Source organism: Equus przewalskii, chromosome 22 (assembly GCF_037783145.1).
Source record: "Equus przewalskii isolate Varuska chromosome 22, EquPr2, whole genome shotgun sequence".
Lineage (NCBI taxonomy): Eukaryota > Metazoa > Chordata > Mammalia > Perissodactyla > Equidae > Equus > Equus przewalskii.
The window spans coordinates 48,090,051-48,110,939 of NC_091852.1; the positions used below are offsets into that span (position 1 = coordinate 48,090,051).

A 20,889-nucleotide genomic window follows, 5' to 3' on the forward strand; every position below is an offset into this window, starting at 1 on the left:
ATCAGTTTGTTTATTGCTGAGTACACGGCAACCTGTAAATAACATCAAAGCCAAATTCAGAGGCAGATACTGGGCAGCCAGCTGGGTTCACTCTCCTGTGAGTGCCTGACTCGCTGCCACACAGCAGCCTTGCCACGCGTGTCATTCAGGATCACGCCTCAGCAGAGTTACGTGTGCTAGACTTTTGGAGCCATGCATACGTAATTGAAACCACAATAATAAAACTCCGAGTGCAGAAGGGCTGCTGTATTCCGCTTTGCTGCCCTTCACCAGTGTTGTCAGGATGTAGAGCTCTTTGCCCCTGCGTTGAATGGTACCAGATTGTTGCACATTTTCAATTCTTACGTCTGCTTTTAATGGCTTTTTCTGTCAGTACTCTTGGCTGGCAGTTATTTCTCTTTGCCCTGCATACCTTTAGCAGCTCCTCTTTCTATTCAGATTTTATGATACCTAAGCTGCTGGGAGTTTGGAGCCCAGACCACAAAGGTTGTCACAATTATATTTGCATGAAAAGTCAGTAAACCTGGGGCCCTATTGGGAGTCCAGCATTTGAGTGTAGGGACCGGGCGAACCCTGCTCCAGATAGGTGAGTTGGTGAGTGCGTGCCCGAGACGGGCAGGGTATCGGGATGTGCACGTCACAGTTAGCATTGCACTGTAGTTGTGTTGTTTCGTTGATTCCTCAAGTGGTTACTGTTCCTTTTTCTTTCTGTAGGAGCTCCCATGTACCAGTCTCAAAAGTGAAGGTATGCCTGGGAAGGGGCGTGAGGGAACTTTCTGGGGTGAAGGTAACGTTCTCTATCTTTGACAGGTTTGGGTTTTGTGTTTGTCAGAATTCAGCGAAGGTACACGTAAGATTTGTGCATTTCATTGTTTGTAACTTTTACCTCAAAAGAAAAAAAGAACTGTAAGTTGAATTGTTAGTGAAATGCTGAAAAATATGGGGAAAGTGTATTATGTATGCAGCTTACTTTGAAATGTGTCAAAAAATAAGATCAGTTGTTGGGTGGATAGAAGAATAGATAGGTATGTGAAAAAGTAACTAAGGGTGGAATCTAGATAGTGGGCATATAGGTGTTCACCGAACGTTTGTTTTGACTTTTTTATATGTTTGAAAATTTTCATGATAAAATGGTGGGGGAGGTGAAGGTAAGTAATAACTAATGAAGCAAACTTTTTACGCACTGACTGCTGCTTGCTGCCCTTAAGGCTTGATACCCTGTCGGATACCTGGAACAGGGGCTGGCCAGCAGCCTTCTTAACCTGAGGCCTAGAATATTGTTTCTTCCTTTGTCCTTGATCCTGATATCTCACTCCATTCTGGTTCTGTCCTTGTTTTGCTAACCATCACATAGCCTTTGTTTAAACCACCTTAAAACATTTTTGGAAAAGTGATAGAAGATAAGTGTGTACAAAATAAAAGCTCTCCTCTGATCAGGAAGAAAACTGTATTGGTTAGGATGCTTTTGGCTGCAGGGATTGGAAACCCAGGGAAAAGTGACTTCAGTCACAGGGGGATTCACTGTCTGTCATAACAGGAAGTCTGGAGGCAGAACAAGTCTAAGTTTGGTTGATGCCAAACAGTGATACTAGGACTCCAGGTCAGCTTCTCTGTGATTTCTTCGGTTTTCCCCTCCTGGGTATAAGTTAGCTACAGCGGTTCCACACATTGAGTCCTCAGACAACAGCTAGAGGAAGGAAAGGAAGGTCCTTAACTGTCTTCCTTCTTAAGAGCAAGGAAAACAGTCCGAAAGGCCCTTAGTACGTTTTGTGTCACGTGCTCCTGCCTACACCCTTCGCTAACAAGGAGGATGGAATAACCGTGACAGGCTGGGCTGTTCACCATTCGCCCCTAGAACTGAGGAGCACCCGGGTGCCCAATTTCTGAACAAAATAAGGATCTGGTGGCCTGAAGAAGGTGGAGAGTGGCTGAATAACTGCCTCAAACAGCTGAATATTTGAGGTAACCAGAAATTTCTACCTCAAGCCCATGGTCAAAATTTTAGTGCTATTAAAAACATAATTTGAAAACCTTACATTAATAAACTTTTAAAGTAAAAAAAAATTAGTAAAACAATATAAAGTAAAAAGTGAAAATACACCCTCCCCCCTGTTCCCCTCCTGGTTTCACCCCCCCCATGAAACCACTGTCATTGGTTTGTTGGGCATGGGTCCCAATCTTCTTCTGTGTTCCTACAGATGTATACACATTCCAGTGTAGTTTTGTTTCTCCCCTAAACTTAGGTTCACAGTAAACATGCTGTCTGCAACTTGGGTTTTTTTCCTCACTAATATGTCAAAGACATGTTTCTGTGTCAGTGTGTATAGCTCTCATTCTTGCAGAGTATTCTGTATGTGGATATACTATAATGTAGTTCACCGTTGCCCTTTTGGTGGTCAGTTACATTGTCTCCAGTTTTTCCCATTGCAAATAATGCAGTAACCGTCTTGTCCCACCTTTTAAAACTTTATGATAAAAAACTTCAAACATATGTGAAAGTAGGGAGGCTAGCCTAATGGCTCCCTGTGTGCCTATCACCTGTCATCAGCAGTTATCCACATTTTGCCTGTCTTGTTTCTTCCATCCCTCCCTTTCTGACTTTTCAAGAAAGTACTTTGAAAACAAATCTCGAACATCATTTCACCCATAAATACTTCAGCACCTAGCCCACTTTTTATTGTGATAAAATTCACAAAACATACGAATCATTTTAAATTATCCGGTTCATTGGCATTTAGTACCTTCACAGTGTTGTGCAACCATCACTTCTATCTAGTTCTAAAACATGTTTATCGTCTCAAAAGGAAATCCTTTATTAAGTTTTCACTCCCTGCTCACCCCATGCCCCCAGCCTCTGGCAACTGCTAATCTGTTTCCTGTCTCTCTGGATTTACCTATACTGAGTATTTCATATAAATGGAATCGTACAGTATGTGACCTTTTGTGCCTGGCTTCTTTTACTTAGTGTGTTTGCAAGGTTCATCCACATTGTAGCACATAGCCAGTACTGTATTCCTCTTTATGACTGAATAATATGCCACTGTATGGATATGCCACAATTTGTTTATCCACTTATCTGTTGGTGGACATTTGGGAGTTTTTTTTTTCCATCTATTGGCTATTGTGAATTGTGCTGCAATGAGCATTTGTACACAAGTTTTTGTTTGAATACTTGTTTTAAATTCTTTAGGGTATATACCTAGGAATGGAACTGATGGATCATATGTCAATTCTGGGTGTAGTTTTTTGAAGAACTGCCATACTATTTTCTGTAGTAGCTACACCATTTTACATTCCCACTAGCAATGTAAGGGTTCCGATTTCTCCATATATTCTCCAACACTTGTTATTCTCTGTGTTATTATTATTATTATGGCCATCCTGATTGGGTATGAAATGATATGTTATTGTGGTTTTAATTTGCATTTCCCTAGTGACTAATGATGTTGAACATTTTTTCATGTGCTTAGCTATCTGTATGTCTTCTTTGGAACAGAGCCTGTTCAAGTCCTTTGTCTATTTTTTAATTGAGTTGTTTGTCATTTTGTTGTTGAGTTGCAAGAGTTCTTTATATATTTTGGATCCTCGACTCCTATGAGATATATGATTTGCAAATATTTTCTTGCGAGGTGGGTTGTGTTTTCACTTTCTTGATAGTATCCTTTGATGCACAAAAGCTTTTAATTTTGATGAAGTCCAGTTTATGTGTTTTCTTTTGTTGCTTGTGCTTTTCGTGTCCTACCTACTTTTGAAAGTGTATCTGTAGGAAGGAATCCTTAAAATGGAATTACCACTTAAATTTTTGATAGATACATCTGTACTCCAAAAGTTTATAGTCCCATCCACTAAGTATCAGTGTGCCTTTTTCTCCACACCTTCACCCATACCGTGTATTAATCACTCTTCCTACTTTCTATTTTTTGACAATCTGACAAGTGAAAAATGATTTTAATATACATTTTCACCATAACTAATTTATTTATCTTGTTAAATTTGTATTTCTTAAGCCTGTGTTTGTTGAACGAATGTTCATATCCTTTGCCTTTTTTTTTTTTCTTTTGAATTGGCCATGGCAGATGCTACATTTATGTGTGACAAGCGGTGTAACAAGAAACGGTTATGTGGACGGCATAAATGTAACGAGATATGCTGTGTGGTAAGTGGAGTTATCATTAGACACAGTCGGACTGCGTTCATCCAGGGGCTGGCTTTCTGGAAGCCTCAGCCATCTGGCATGCAGCCCAGAGTTAGAAATCATTGGGAGGCCCCCAGCAACAGTCAGAGTGCTGCCCAGAGAAACAGGCGGGGCCTTTTTAGGCCTCAGCCAGGTCAGCCAGTGGCAACATGGAGGAAGGGGAAGAAGAAAGACAGAAGGCCACAGGCCCCAGAGCCCAAGACCACTGATGAGCATTCAGTCGTCCGCAGGAGACTGTGTGCTGTTCCACACACAGACTGGCCTGATGCTTCAGATTTTATATTCTCCTTGGGGCAGGTCATTAGGCAAAGTGAGAGTGGTGTTTTTTAAAGGATCCAGTTTCAGTTATCTGAAATATTCACTCCTATGGAACTAAATGAAGGAAGTGTTTACTTACTGGCAGTCATTTACTAGCAATTGGTACTGTGTTACCTTGTGTGTGTGTGTGTGTGTGTGTGTGTGTGTGTGAGATAACACAGTACCAATAGCAAGGTAGTACATCTATACACACGCACTTATATGTGTATATGTATATATATAATACGCAATTGTTATTTTTAAATTTATATATTGACAAGTCGAAGTGATGAAGTTGTACTGTATATCAAGATTTATTTATAAACCAGTGTTTGAAGGCTTCTTATTATTGAAAATTTCAAATGTATACAAAAGCGGAGAGACCAGTGTGAGTCCCATTTGCCCAGCTTCCAGCTTCAGTCGTGATCAGCTCGTGACTAATCTTGTTTCATCCACATCCCCACCTACCCACCTCCCCAATTATTTTGAAGTTAATCCCAGACATCATTTCATCCATAAATGTGGAGAGCTTCGTTTTTGTTAATCTTGTCATTTACGGAAAATATGAAATGGAGATACTTTTTTGAACGAGTATAAATCTCTCTTCCTAGGATAAGGAGCACAAGTGTCCTTTGATTTGTGGGAGGAAACTCCGTTGTGGCCTTCATAGGTGTGAAGAACCGTGTCATCGCGGGAACTGCCAGACGTGCTGGCAAGCCAGTGAGTGTCCCCAGTGCATACCTTGTTAGAAGAATTTTCTAGAATTTCAGGCATAATACATTTTGAGAGATGGGTGTGCTTAGATTGATATGGATTACTGAACTAATAAGCCTTAGTATTTCAGATGTGAGGAGACTTACAAAACAGTTCTTGCTAGTGCTCCTTTGTTGTCCCTGAATGCACAGAACTTGGGGTGTGGGCAGCAGTCCCGAGATGGGTCTGGTTCAGTAATGGAGTCCTCTTTTGCTGCCCGCCTCTTAAATATTAGTGCCCCAGGTTCTGTCCTCAGCAGTCTTCTCTCTATATATTATAAGCAGCAGTTTGCTAACTTTTTGGTCTTAGGACTCATTTACATTCTTAAAAATTATTAAGGATCCCAAAGAGCTCTTTTTATGTGAGTTATATCTATCTATATTTACCATATTAGGAATTTCAACAGAGAAATTTTTAAAATATTGATTTATTAGTTCATTTTTTAAAAACAGAAATATATCCATTGCATGTTAACATGAATAGCATCATTTTTTTTAAAAAAACACTACATTTTGGAAAAAAATTAGTGAGAAGAGTAGCCGCCTGATTTAGCAGGAGGCAGTTGGAGTCCCGTGTCTGCTTCTGCATCAGTCTGTTGCGGTGCAGTCGAGGCGTGACCTCACACTGTTAGCTAGTTGGAAAAGGGAAGAATATTTTTAATACTTTTTCAAATAATTGTGGATATTCTTCGTTGATATTACATCAAAAGTCAGCCTCGTTTCAGAAAGGACTTGAGTCAGTGCTTTTGTTTTTGTTTTTCTTCTCTATCACATTAAAATTCATTGGTTTTTCTTGTACTTTGAATGGATCTTTTACCCATGCGTGATTTTATAACATCATGCATTGATCATTTGGAAAATAATTGTTTGCTGGGTTATGCAGATCTTTTAAATGTTGACAGATTTTCTGTTATAATATTAAAAAATCATATTCAATACTATAGCTACCAAACTCGTCAGAAAAGTCTTGGGAAAAGTATTAGGAAGTTGTCAAGCTCATAGTGCTTAATACATATTTTCCAAAATTGTATTTTCACTTGATAGCTTGAATTTTATCATTGACAGCAAAGGCAGTTTTCTTGAAGTGACAGGCTCACTTTGTTATTTTTTTATTTTTATTTTTTTGAGGAAGATTAGCCCTGAGCTAACATCTGCTGCCAATCCTCCTCTTTTTGCTGAGGAAGACTGGCCCTGAGCTCACATCCGTGCCCATCTTCTTCTACTTTATATGTGGGATGCCTGCCACAGCATGGCTTGCCAAGTGATACCATGTCCACACCCGGGATCCGAACCAGCAAACCCTGGGCTGCTGAAGCAGAACATGAGAATTTAACTGCTGTGCCACCGGGCTGGCCCCCTCACTTTGTTAATTTTTGGTAAAATGTCTGCCAAATACCCCAGTCTGAATAACCATGGCTTTGTCAGTCATTCTTTTAAGTAAAAACAGTGTTTTATTAAAAAAAGAGGTTAATTCAGCTCACAGCTCAAAGAAGCGCAATTCTTTAAAACAACTAGGGTATCTTCATGTGCAGAAGTGCTCTATGCAGATTTTCCATTTTGTTCCACAGAAGATTAAAAACATATGTATTCAAGGGTCCAGGTTTTTTCTGCTGCTTCATCAAGGACTTTCTCCAATGAAATTGGCATTTTTTTATTTACTCTGAGTGCTTGGCAGTGAAAAATACAATGATTAGAGTTTAGTGCTACTGCTTTGATTTTCACTAAGGCCCTGGCAGTGTTACCGACCATTGCTTCACACCATCAGTGCAAGTGTCAACACAGTGGGTAAAAAAAGCAAGTAATAGGGGCTCGCCCCGTGGCCGAGCAGTTAAGTTCGCGCACTTCGCTGCAGGTGGCCCAGTGTTTCGTTGGTTCGAATCCTGGGTGCGGACATGACACTGCTCATCAAACCACGCTGAGGCAGCGTCCCACATGCCACAACTAGAAGGACCCACAACAAAGAATATACAACTATGTACTGGGCGGCTTTGGGGAGAAAAAGGAAAAAATTAAGTCTTTAAAAAAAAAAAAAAAAGCAAGTAATAGCTTAGTAGTATTATGAAAATAATTTTGACCTTACGGACTCCCTGAAAGGATCTTAGGGACCACTAGGGGTCAACAGAGCACACTTTGAGAACTGCTACGTTAGAAGATTCACCTACATCAGGGTTTCCCAAAGTGTTTTCTCTGGAATATGAGGCCTTCGTCATTTCAAAAAGGGATTGAGTCAGTGCTTTGGGATAAATCACACAGAGTTCCATAAAAACACGCGCAGGGCCCCTTACCCTTTACCTCGCTGTTTGACATATGTAGCTCATCTTCACAATAAGCTTGTTGAGTGAATAGGTCAAAGTTTGGTATCCCCATTTGACCCAAAGAAAGAAAGCTCAGAGGGATTAAATTACCTGCCCACAGCCACTGAGAAGTTAGGAGAAGGTCCAGGACTAGGCGCCTGAGTCTCCTGACTATTTGCAGTGCTCTTTCTGCTGCATCGTGTAGCCTCTGAAGGGTTTGCTGGAGAGTGCTGACTGGAGAAGAGCTGTGGGCGAGAGTCCTGGAGGAAACACTTTTTTTAAAAAAAAAAAATCCCCTTAAAATTCTCCCCTAGAAATACAAGCCAAAAGAAAGCTGTGCGTGTGTGTGTAAATATGTGCATGCACACCCCAAACTCACAAAGGGTTGTTTTGTTCTGCCTGCTGCTCCACCAGGTTTTGATGAATTAACCTGCCACTGTGGCGCATCAGTGATCTACCCTCCAGTGCCCTGTGGTACCAGACCCCCCGAGTGTACCCAGACCTGCGCCAGAATCCATGAGTGCGACCATCCAGGTGGGTCCCATCTGCTTGCCTCCACGCTCACAGCCCGCTCACACTGTTCATTTAGGATGTTGCGTGATGGTCTTCACCACTCTGAGGTCATGCTATGATGGCCGCCCCTGCTGCCTGTGCTCAGGAGCTGCCTCTGCGAAGGTGGATCCGTGATCTGGGCCACAGCTGGGAACCGCAGTGCCCTCCATTGCTTTACTCTGGATGTCAGACACACCTGAAGGGTTGGGAGCATCCCCAGCTGGTCTTGTCTTTCAGGGAATTTTTTTCTTTCTTATGGCCTCCACTTTTGGTGCATATTTCAAAGTTGAGCATCTTTTTGCAAAATTAAAAGTAAGTTGGGTTTTTTGTTGTGATTGTAGAAACAATATATGTTGATTATATGAAAAGAAAGAAAGACAATAGAAAGTTAGAAGATTGGAATTAAATCATGTCACCTTCTAGGAATTATATTTTGGTGTATATTTTTCAGGGCTCTTTTCCACGGGCAAATATATATATTTGCATTTTTTTCCCTCTTATTATTGTCATTTTAATCTCTCTGCTTATTAATGAGTATTTTTCTACAGTATAGATTTGCAGTGGTAGTGGAGTGTCCTGTTACATGGACGGGTCATAACTTCTTCAGTCAGTCCCATGTTGCTGGCCATTTAAGTTGTTGACAGTTTCTCTAACAGATTGCTGTAGACACCAGACTAATAGCTACCTGACAGCACCCATGTTCTTCTAGTCTAGTCTAGGAGGTCATGGGTCATACTGGGCCCATCATTTCATTTTACCAGATTGCAGAGACAAACCTGAAATAACTCAGGTCACCAGATTTGATAGTTACAGTAAGTCTGGCCATATGATTCAGACTGACAAATGGACAATCATGTCTCAATTTTTTAAGTTAATAGGGTAAAATAGAATTAAGTAAATTCCTCTTGAAGTGAAAAGTCCCTCCTTTCCTGGGGACCTTAGGATGGCCCTCCCAGCGTAGTTTGCAAGCCCCTTCTGTGGTGTTTGCATCAGCATGAGGTAAATGCCCAAGCCAGTGCTCACCCCTCCCTCCTTCACGCTCACCTGCAGAGGGTACAGATGAAGTCCAATCCTGGGGTTAATGTCCAGAGTAAGAACATAGCCATTTGTGAGCTGTATTGTTTTAGCCTGCTTTTGTTCAGCATTCATTTAACTTTTCTTGAATGTTAGTTGTATATCCAGCATGGCGTCAGACACAGGAAGGATCAGAGGAAGAAGAAATGGCTCATGACCTTGAAGTTTTTATGTTGTCTCTGAGAGAAAGAGGATGGTAGTTAAGTGCACATGACACCACCAACCGTTACATGAAGATGGGCCACATAGCGTGGTGGCAAGGCATCTGCATGAGAACTGAGACCTCAGGGAGTGGAGGAGAGCTCAGGGCAGGCTATGGCCAGAGAGGGAAGGCTTCGTTCTAGGAGATGAGTTTGGATGCGCTGCCTCTTACAGGCAGTAAGGAAAGTGAAAGGACTCAGGGGAAGCATGTCAGGTGGAATGAGTAGCAACGACGTCTGAGCAGAAGTGAGTGGCTGCTGTGTCAGGAAGGGCCGAAGGATGGCTGAGGAGAGCAGAAAGCTGCCTCGCTCTCTCTGCTGCGTTGGCGTGTCTGTCCGCTCACACGGTTTCTCTTTCTCACTCATGCTCACCCTTCGGTACTTTGGTATAAAACCAGCTACTTTTTACTCTCTTGTGATCATTTTAAAAAGTATTCCCAGCTCCTAAATGTAAAAGTCCCATGTCATATGCTTTATAATATGTTTGGTAGTTTGTGTGGCTTTATTTAAGCGTGTTCCCAGTTTCGCCTTTCTCTCCCTTCAGTGTATCATTCCTGTCACAGTGAGGAGAAGTGCCCCCCTTGTACCTTCCTGACTCAGAAGTGGTGCATGGGCAGACACGAGGTAAGTCTCTCAGGGTTCCTAGTTCCAGCCCGAGAGTCATGGCTGAGCTACTTTGAGTTGTTGGTCTCATTGTTTCTCAAGGCAGGTATACGCCAAGAAGCAGAGGTCTGCTATTGCCGCTTTTTTTCTTTTTTTTTCCATTAAGGTATAGTTTACATAGAATAAAATTTACTCTTTTCAGTGTACAGGTCTACGAATTCTGGCAAAAGCATTGATAGAGTAGTGTACGCACCACCACGGTCAAGATGGAGAACATTCATTCCCCACACCCACTCCTCCGTGCCCCTCTATAGTTCCTCCCCCGACCTCCAGACCCCGGCAACCAATGATATGTTGTCTGTACCAATGGTTTTGCCTTTTCCAGAATTTCACATACACGGAAACATACAATAGGTAGCATTTTAAGTCTCTTCTGCTATCATTTTTAATCTGGCTACAGTCAAGTTAAGCTCAGCCAGTTGGCCTTGAGAACGTGGGCTGTGTTCAGAGCAAACTTTTCCGGGTTAACCAGCATGGGGAGAGGCTGCTGGCCTGGGCAGAGGTGTCACAGGGAGGGCATCCCAAGAACAGAGGTGGGCTCTCCAGCAACTGCCGCTGCCCTCTCTGTGCCCTATGCAGCTTCCTGTCCTGACTGCTGGGCCAAAACGCTTTCCTCCGGGCTCACCCATGCCTCCGCATTGCCACTTCCGTGAAGACTTTCACCCTCATTCTTAGCCTCTGAGCTATATTTGGACTGTTGACTGTAGACCCTTTGAAACACTTAAAAACTTTTTTGTTTTAAAATATGCACATTTGTTGTAGACAATTAAAATACAGTTCAGCTACTCAGAAAAAAATGCTGTCAACATTCTGGTCTGTAGACTGCTGGGCATGTGTGATACACACCTTCCCGTCCTCTAAAGATTATACTGTTTTGTAACCGGTTCTTTTGGCTTCATAACATGTTGCCCAACATTTCTTGAAACTCTTGACATCTGTGGCAACATGCTTTCAGCATTCTTATCTTGACAGGCATATTTTTCTCCACTTATTTCCTGTGAGTGCTTCTCAAGTTACAGTCCTTACTACTTACTCTTCCTCTATAAATCTCACTTCCTCTGAGAGCAGCCGTTCTGAGACATGGGTGTGTCATCTTTGTGTTGATGGCTTATTCAGACTTAGTCAACAAACATTTCTTGCATACCTACTATGTGCTGGTAACCGGCTAGGTTGGGTGATTCACAAGCGACAAGTGTGGCCTCTCTCCTGTGGAGCCTTCCCTGTGAGGCAGGAGGCAGACGTATAAACAGGCGATTGTAAAGGCAGTAATGTGGGAGGCGCAGAGGACTGAGGGATAGAAGGGACCCCTACCCAGGGAGGGAAGGCGTTTCCAGAGGAAGTAACATCCTAAAGGATGATGAGAAGATAGGCAAGTGATGGGGGGGCAACAGAGGGCACTGCTTGTGCAGAAATTACCGCCAGCGTCCTGGTGGTAGAGTAAGTAAGTGTTCAATGATTGGGAACTGCTTTCTACCAAAATACTGATGCCAAAGCAATTAGACGCATGTACATCCTAGACTTTGGAGGCCTCTCCAAGAGTAGAAGTTCTGTGTCACTAACGTCGAAGTATATTCCTCATTTTGAGGGTTCTTGAAAGAATTTGAAAATGTGAGTATATAAGTAACCTTTGGTCCTACAGGAATAAGATTCCAGCATTTTTTTCCTGAAGTGAGAAATCCTGGAAGGAGGTGATTTCTCAAGGAAAAAATGAGTTTGGGGTTCAATGGGCTATTGCTTCTTAATTTTTTAAATGACAGAGCTGCCTAAAGCTGTGGAGACCGTGCGGAGTTGGGACCTGCCAGGAGAGTTGAGTATTTAATTACATAAAACAGCCCCACTAGCAGCCTTGAAACCGTGGGCTGAGGGTGCCCTCCGCCCTCAGGGTTTGTCTGTTGACTCAGTGCCCCAGCTGTTTGCAAAGGAGGCAGAAAGTCGGCTGCTCCTCCCAGCTGGCCACCGCATTTTCACATTCTCCTCGTGATCGAGTTTCACATGCTCCTTCCCCACCTTGGGAAGTTTGAGGTCTCAGGTCAAACTTGGCTGCTAACACAAATCCTTTTAGATCAGAACAAGCGTTATTAAATAAGGTTCAGATTTGTTTTCTTTTCAAACTAACCTTTCAGACTTTGAAAATCAGCCTAATTTTTTTCAGATAAAAAGAACTTTTTACAAAAGAACTTTTTGAAAGTTGAGGGGGGTTTTTTTGTCTTTCTTTTTTTTAAAGTTTTTTTTTTTTTTTCCTTTTTCTCCCCAAAGCCCCCAGGTACATAGCTCTGTATTTTTAGTTGTGGGTCCTTCCAGTTGTGGCATGTGGGATGCCACCTCAGCATAGCCTGATGAGCGGTACCATGTCTGTGCCCAGGATGTGAAGCAGTGAAACCCTGGGCCGCCGGAGTGGAGTGCATGAACTTAGCTACTTGGCCATGGGGCTGGCCCCTGAGGAGTGTTTTTTTTGTTTTTTTTTTTTTTGAGGAAGATTAGCCCTGAGCTAACATCTGCCATCAATCCTCCTCTTTTTTGCTGAGGAAGATTGGCCCTGAGCTAACATCCGTGCCCATCTTCCTCTATTTTATATGTGGGAAGCCAGTCACAGCATGGCTTGAGCAGCAGTATGTAGGTCTGCACCCAGGATCCAAACTAGCGAATCCCAGGCCTCCAAAGCAGAACGTGTGAACTTAACTACTACACCACTGCGCCAGCCCCATGAAAGTTGAGAAGTTTTTAAATAGGAAATTAAGACTCACCCTAAATCCCACACGGAGATGTGAATCTGGCTACTTCTGTCTCTCCTAGTTACGAAGCAACATCCCCTGTCACCTGGTTGATATCTCTTGCGGATTACCCTGCAGTGCCACACTACCGTGTGGGATGCACAAGTGTCAGAGACTCTGTCACAAAGGAGAGTGTCTTGTGGATGAGGCCTGCAAACAGCCCTGCAGCACCCCCAGAGCTGACTGTGGCCACCCCTGTATGGCGCCCTGCCACCCCAGCTTACCCTGCCCCGTGACTGCTTGTAAAGCTGAGGTGCGTATTCCTGGCTCCAGGTGGGGCGTTGGCTGTGGTTCTGGGGCCGCTAGTGAGTGCAGAACTGCCTGCGGCGGCCCTGGGCACACATCCTAATCAGGGTCCTTGGTTGCCAGCAACTGCAATTTAAGTTAGCAAGAGAAAGCTGGAGTAAATTGTACAGATTCCTGTCTGCCCAGCTCGACATGGCCTTTTAGTTCAGAAGGTGACCACGGTCCCTGTCTCCCGTAGATCAGATTCTCAAGAGAGATTCTGCCCGCTCCATTTATTCAACGCATATAATAGTGTCTGTTTTGTGCAAGGTGTTGCACTAGGTGTTGGTGCTACGCCAGCGAACGGGAGGCACACGGTCCCTTCAGTTAAGTGGGGCAGATACTCACTTACTAATTACTCAGTTAATCAGTTATGGCCGTGGTAAGTGTCGTGAAGAGCGGGTACACCCACATAGAGGGTGCTATGAGAGCATGTGAGTGGGGGCTTAACCTGGTCCAAGGGATTGAGCTAGGCCCCCCAGAGGAGGTAGAAGCAGAGGGCGAGGTGGAGTTGATTAGGCCTTGGCTGGTCCTGGGTCACGGGTCCATCTCCAGTTCAGTGGTGGAAGTTTCATTAGGCCTGCCCCTTGGGGCGGGATTGAGGACAGAAAGGGGCACTGTAGACTGGACACTTCCCTCCAAGGATGTCAACTACAGCGTTGTCAGTGTGCGTGTGCGGTTAGCTTCCTCTGTCCTGGAGGGTGTCCACTCACTGCCTGTTCTCTGCTGTGGTTTGATCTGAGAGAGGCTTTAGAAGTGAAACCTGCCTGTTCACATGGTTTCCCTGTGCTAAAAGTCGCTCCCCATTCATCTCGTTTCAGGTAGAGCTGCAGTGCGAATGTGGACGAAGGAAAGAGACGATGATTTGCTGTGAAGCATCCAGTACTTATCAAAGGTTAGTGCTACTTGATGTTAGCAATTGGTGGATCCAGGATTCGTGTGTTTACTGTAGGATCCTTACAACTTTGGTAAAGGTTGGAAAGTTTTTTAAATAAATTTTCTTGAATCTAGTTTTTCTAGTTCAAAGTATTGCTGTATGTACCTTTCCTTCCCTGACTTTAATTTCTAAAGTAACCTTTTTATTTCTCTTCCTCCTCCTTCCTCTCTCCCTTTTGGTCTTATTACATCATGAGATCAGAAGGGAAGATGTCCTGAAGTTGTGTGAATTGCTTTACCATGCCAGTGCTTTTGGGACCAACTCCTGTGCTCCTCCCCTGGGTGGGGGTTTCTGAATACCTGTGAGGTGTCTTTCCAGCCTCCTGAAATCTTTGGACTTGTTTGGTCACAGAATCTGAGTGCAGAGGTGGAGGTGTGTGGGGTGGATGGTCATGTGTATCTCCGGTTAGCTGCAGAGATGTGCCATGGAGGTAGGGTTTTAGGAGTATGCAGACGCTGGAGTGGCTGTGTTTGGATACCCACCGAGGGCCATGCGTTGGCCTGGATGCTTGAGAAGGGGTACTGAGGAGTGAATTACCTCATCACTTCCTCTGGAGCTGCTTAGCCTCTAATTGAGATAAGACACAAATGTATGAGTAGTTCATAATAGCCAGGCTTCCAAGGTCGCACAAATTGTCGAGTGGTAGATTCACCTGAAAGAAATCCTCTGCATGCCTAGGATGGGGAAGTTCTTGTGAAACTGCATCGCCTTTTCTTCCCCTCCTTTTTTATACTTCAGAATAGCTGCTATTTCCATGGCCTCTAAAATAACAGACATGCAGCTTGGAGACTCAGTGGAGATCGGCAAGTTAATTACGAAGAAGGAAATTCACCAAGCCAGGTAGATTTTAAATGTGTGGCCATGCCTTCCTTAATTTCCAGAGGTCAGCAACCATTTATTTATCTCAGTCCCGCACAGCAAAGCCTTGCACACCCAGTAGGTGTTCAATAGACATTTGATGTTGAGACCACACCCACTCCAGTCCAGCGACTCCTGCTCAGGTGATAGCTGAGACCAAAGGAGACTTCCAGGCCTCACTCCAAACAGTGGCCAGAGAAAGCCGGGACCTAGATGTGTCCAGCCCAGCCCTCGTGAGAAAGAGAACCAGGGTGGTGACTGTGTCAAGAGGGGGTGGGGCTGTCAGAGGGGCGCTGGGAGCATTTTGGGGGCTGAGCAGCCAGGGGACACTGAGGCGCTTCTGAGGACTCCTGAACTCGCATGCCCAGAGGCCTGCCCCCCTGTCCTTGAGAGGGACCTCATCCAGCCATCCTTGGGCCAGCATCTGCTCTGTTTCCAGGTTGACCATCTGAGAAGTTATTACTGGATAGGAGCTGTGAAACCTGTGCCCTGACCTTATTTTTTTCATTTGCTTCTCAAGGCTGGAGTGCGATGAGGAGTGTTCAGCCTTGGAAAGGAAGAAGTAAGTAGTTTCAGCTGCTGTTTATCTACTTGTCTCTGGGCTCTGTGAAATTCGTGGGAGGGAGCCACCCTTCAAGCATTCACTCAACACCTGCTCTGAGTCTTTTGCTGCTATTGGAGAGCAAGAGAAATTCGATCGTCAAGAATTGAAGGGTTTAAGGATTAGCCACTTAAGTGATTTCAGCATATTTCTGAAACGTGAGCATGTGTGATTCTGGGCGTGGTGTAAACATCACTTGCCACAGTGTACTTATTCAGTGACCTGTAGACTTCCTGATTCCAGTGGGCATAAGAGGCTTAAAATTTTCTTTAATGAACTTTTATGTTGAAGTATAACATACGTATAGAAGATGAGAAGTGTACAGATCAGTGAGTCATCATAGAGTAAATACAGTGGTGTAATCAGCACCCAGGTCAAGAAACAGAAAATTACCAGAACCCTCTCTTGTACTCCACAAAGATCTCTCTCTCTCCTGACTTCTAGCACTTTAGATTAGTTTTGGTTTTTTTTAAGATTTTATTTTTCCTTTTTCTCCCCAAAGCCCCCTGGTACATAGTTGTATATTCTTCATTGTGGTCCTTCTAGTTGTGGCATGTGGGACGCTGCCTCAGCGTGGTTTGATGAGCAGTGCCATGTCCGCGCCCAGGATTTGAACCAACGAAACACTGGGCCGCCTGCAGTGGAGCGCGTGAACTTAACCACTCGGCCACGGGGCCAGCCCCCTTCACTTTTCACTCTTAATGGTGTCTTTTTGATAAACAGATGTTTCTAATTCTAACGTAGTTGAGTTTATCAGTCTTTTCCTTAGTGAGTAGTACTTTCTTTGCCGTATTTAAGAAATATTTAGTCTATCCTGAGGTCATGATGGTTTTCTGTGTTATTGTCTGGGAGCTGTTTTATTTTACGTTTAGATCTACAGTTGACCTGGACTGATTTTTTTGAGCAGGGTATAAGGAGGGTTCGTGATTCAGTTTTTTTCCATGTGAATATTCATTTGACCAGTACCGTTTATCAAGATGTCCTTTTCCCAGTGCTCCGCAGTACCACCTTTGTCTTAAGTCAACTATTCATATTATGTGTGGGTCTATTTCTAGCTGTATCCTATTGTACTAGTATCACACTGTCTTAATTATTGTACCTGTATAACCAGTCTTAATGTCTGGTAGTGTATCTCTTCAAACCTGGTTCTTCAGGATCGTCTTGGCTGTTCTTGGCTGTTTGCATTTCCATCTAAGTTTTAGAATTAGCTTATCAATATCTACCCAGAAAACCTACTGGGATTTTGATTGAGCTGGTATTTAATTTATGGATCAATGTGGGGAGATTTGACATCTTTGTAACATTGAGTGTTCTAATCCTTAAGCAAGGTGCATCCTTCCATTTACTCATGTCTTCTTTGATTTCTCTCAATGATATTTTATCCTTTTCTGTGCATTGATTTTGTACATCTTTTGGTAGACTTGCTCCTTGTTCTTTGATGTTTTTTGATGCTATTATAAATGATATTTTATTCTTGTATCACTTTTAAAATTTAATTTTTTAATTGCTTGTTGCTGGTATATAGAAATACAATTCATGTGTGTTGACTTATATTCACAACCTTGCTAAATTCACTTATTTCTGATAGTTTATCTGTAGCTTCTTTTGGATTTTGCATGTACACAGTCATGTCCTCTTTTAATAATAGTAGCTTTCTTTCTTTCCAATTCTTAACTTTTTTCTTTTTCTTGCCTTATTGCACTGGCTAGGGCCTCCAGTACAGTGTTGAATAGAAGGTGGTGATATTCCTGACTTGTCGGAAAGCTTTAAATATTTCACCACTAACTATGATGTTTCCTGTGAGCTATTTGAGGATACTCTTCATCAAATTAAGGGACATTTATTCAATGACTGGCAAGCTTTTTGGTTCCAACAAAGACTGATTAAAAGGTATAGCCCTGTAAAAATGTTAATGATTGTAGAATTTAAGTGAAGGGCATATAGGAATTCATTGTAATATTCTTTTAACTTGTCTTTCTTTGAAAATGTTTCAAGGTAAAAAGTCAAACAGAAACAGACAAATGCAGACTAAGTATAGTCCTGTTGTCCCTTCAAGTTTGACTTTGCACACTTGATACCAGGACCTCTTTCAGCAGCTGAATGTGTAGAAGGTGATGTGGTGACTAATGACACTGCCCGAATTTCCCTGGGTTTGACCTTAGGGTAACTTTGTAATAACTGCTGCTGGAAACTCGCCCTTTAAGAACCGTTCATTTCAGTGTTCTCAGCTGCAGAATGTGAACCAGGAGTCCTGAGTGTTCAGAAATGCTGTAGCGAGACCGCACAAGGCCTCCAGAGGTGGAGCTGCACCTCCGTGTGATCGAGAGGCAGCGTCATAGAGGTCAGAGCCAGGGCTCCCCAGTCAGCCTGCCTGGATTGAGTCCCAGCCTCACAGATCACTTAGCTGTGTGACCTTGGGCAAGTCACACATTCGCTCTAAGCTTGAATTGCCTTAAAAATCTGTGGGAATGGTGACAATAATAGTATCTGCCTCCCAGAGTTGTTGTGAGGATTAATAGATTAAAACTAAGGATGGTGCATATAAAGCTCTCGCTCGAGCCTGGCACATTAGTAGGTGCTCAGAAATATTCGTATTGATTAGAGCTGGCTCTCTGTTTTGAAAGCCTTTTGAATTTCTCCTCAATCTTACAGTGATGATGTAATGACCCGCACTGTATGGAGATTCCTTCTGAAATACCCACTGACCTAAGAAAAAAAAGAAAAGCAAAGTTAAAAAGGAAACCACCACCTAAGGTTGCAAATGTATACTCCATTGCAGAGATGAGGCGCTGGCAGGCCAACTGCAGCCCACAGACGTGTTTTATTGGTGTTTAAATTTGAGTGAGTGGCTGACGAATCAGAAAATTGGAAGATCTCCCCTTAGGAATTCTCTTGAAATTTTGAAAATTGAGCTTAGGGGCTGGCCCCGTGGCCAAGTGGTTGAGTTCGCGCGCTCAGCTGCAGGCGGCCCAGTGTTTCATTGGTTCGAATCCTGGGCGCGGACGTGGCACTGCTCATCAAGCCACGCTGAGGCAGCGTCCCACATGCCACAACTAGAAGGACCCACAACAAAGAATATACAACTATGAACCGGGGGACTTTGGGGAGAAAAAGGAAAAAAATAAAATCTTAAAAAAAAAAAAGAAAGAAAAAGAAAATTGAGCTTAAACCAGATTCTTATGGGCATTAAACTTGCAAGAGACCCCTGTCTGTGTAAGTGGAAATTGTACTAAGAGCTAAGCTGAATTTTACCTGTCTTTAAAGAAAAAAGGCATAGCTGGGTGTCGATGAGATGCCACAGGTCAGAACACAGCCAAGGGGTCGTGGAGACCACTCAGACTGCAGTGACCAAAGGGTCTGGTGTCCATCCCATTTAACTTGGTAATCCCACACCTGGAAACATTTTCCCAAGAAATAATCTTAAAAGCTTTTTGCTCAGAGATATTAATTGTGTGACTTTTAAAGTTGAGAAACTGGGGAACTGTGACAGAAATCTAAATGGGGAATGTTTAAATAAATTGTAGGATATACATAATTAGAAGATTATGCAGCTATTAAAAGAGTAAGTATGAAAACCAAATAGTAGTATGAGAAATGCCTATCATATAATGATGTGGGGAAAAAAGATGTAAAATTTTACATACACCGACTGCAAATACTTAAAGGGAAAAAAATCTGAAAGGAAATGTATTAAAATGCAGTGTTTCTGTTGTTAATGGAATTCTTTCCTTTGTATTCCAGACTTTCTGTGAGGTGATATTAATTTTAATAGTTATGTGTCTACTTTGTGTATCTGATGTTTCGGTGAAACCTCAGAGAATGCCATCCCTGTTGACCGTTCCCAGAGCTCTCAGCCCCCAGCCTCCTCTCCACCACATAACCCAGGGCCCAGCGTCAGCCTGTGGTGCACTCAGACCCACATAGAGCATCGTGTTTATTTTCTTCCATGAAGACAGTACCATATCTTGTCCCAGGATATAATCAGGCTTCCTGAAATAAGATCATTAACGTCTAGAGAACTGAGGATGTGGCGGGAACTCTCTTACTACAAGAAGTTTGCCCCGCTCCTTTCCTTTTATTTACATGCTTCTCTCTTCCTTTCAGACGGTTAGCAGAGGCGTTTCATATCAGCGAAGATTCTGATCCTTTCAATGTACGTTCTTCAGGGTCAAAATTCAGTGACAGTTTGAAAGAAGATGCCAGGTATGTTGCTTGTTACCTTCTTTCTTAATTGTGGCCTACAAGAGTGTTTGGTCTTTTAGGATGTAGTCACTAGTATGTACTCCTCTGTGACTGAGTCAGTTGAAGGTTATATATCTATTATAAGAGATTATATGACGTTTAATAAAAATCCTTCTCTTGGTTTCTCAGAACTGTGCCCTTGAGGAACTGAATATGAGGTGTTGTGTGTTCCCTGTGGTAGAAGTTTGGGCCCCCCGTGGGTCCTCACTTGGGCAGAAACAGCTCCTCTTCTGTCTCCTGGCCCTCCAGTGGCTGTTTCTCCTTCCGTCCTCTCCTTTCTCGTATTTGTTTTCTCTTTCCCTTTTCCTTTGATTGCAGTCGACCTTCTGTGGTCTGGCAGTTCCTGACCTCTGTAGTTCTTCTGCCCACATTGTCCATTGTCTGCACTTTGCAGGCAGAGAGGGCGAGTGGAAGGGATTCTCAGAAGAGCAGGAACAGATGAATTAACTGTGGTGATTTCTCGTTTCAGGAAGGACTTAAAGTTTGTCAGCGACGTTGAGAAGGAAATGGAAGCGCTTGTGGAGGCCGTGAACAAGGTTAAAGTCAAAACATACAACTGGATGTGTCTCTAAGGCCAGCTTGATAGAAACTCGAGTCCCAGAAACACTGTCAGTGTAGAGTAGGTGTGGGGAAAAGCCACAACTTCCTTGAGGATCCTTATCTTCCCCAAAAGCCCAGCCATTATAACATCCAGGGAAGCCCTGTCCTGGTCCACAAGAGACATGTGCAGTCAAATTGAATGTCAAAAGATCCAAGCTCAGTGCCTGGAATAGGTGAAGAAACTGGATGAGGGGGTCCCACAGTGAGAGTTGCTGGCTGTATGGGATGCTTGGGAAGACACGCTGGGCCCTCAGATCTCTGACAGGCTGTTATGTGGTAGGACACACGGGTTCATTTCCCTGAAGGCAGTAAAGACACATTGGGTCCACAAAAGAAGTTGGATGCCTAGAGCTGAAGAGCAGTGTGGTGTGAAGACCCTTCAAGGGTCTCAGGAGAGTGACTCCCCTGTCCTGGAGGTAGCTTTGAGCAAGAAAGTCTTGTGGTCAGAGTAGCCGGCCCCACGGTGGCTCCGTCTTCATTCGTGGGGGCCATGGGTCAGGATGGGACGGCCGCTTCAGCTCCATGTCTGATGGCGAGTTGCCTTCCCAGCATTTCTCTTAGCCCCTGC

At 43.4% G+C, this 20,889-nt stretch overlaps 1 protein-coding gene across 5 annotated transcripts in view; it reads left to right on the forward strand.

Moving 5' to 3' along the window:
* Positions 1-20,889, forward strand: part of NFX1 (nuclear transcription factor, X-box binding 1) — a 61,226-nt gene that overhangs the window by 35,760 nt on the left and 4,577 nt on the right. For 3 of the 5 annotated variants that reach the window (XR_011531660.1, XM_008526355.2, XM_070590263.1), the window contains exons 11-21: positions 715-745; positions 4,077-4,156; positions 5,104-5,212; positions 7,953-8,072; positions 9,909-9,988; positions 12,821-13,051; positions 13,905-13,978; positions 14,759-14,860; positions 15,399-15,440; positions 19,584-19,682; positions 20,191-20,257. Coding sequence is in view for 3 of the 5 variants with exons in the window: in XM_008526355.2 (XP_008524577.2) it covers positions 715-745; positions 4,077-4,156; positions 5,104-5,212; positions 7,953-8,072; positions 9,909-9,988; positions 12,821-13,051; positions 13,905-13,978; positions 14,759-14,860; positions 15,399-15,440; positions 19,584-19,682; positions 20,191-20,257 (1,035 nt within the window). In the remaining 2 variants the exon portion in view is untranslated. The remainder of the gene's footprint in view (positions 1-714; positions 746-4,076; positions 4,157-5,103; positions 5,213-7,952; positions 8,073-9,908; positions 9,989-12,820; positions 13,052-13,904; positions 13,979-14,758; positions 14,861-15,398; positions 15,441-19,583; positions 19,683-20,190; positions 20,258-20,889) is intronic. The other 2 variants (XR_011531662.1, XM_008526356.2) reach the window with 1 other exon arrangement.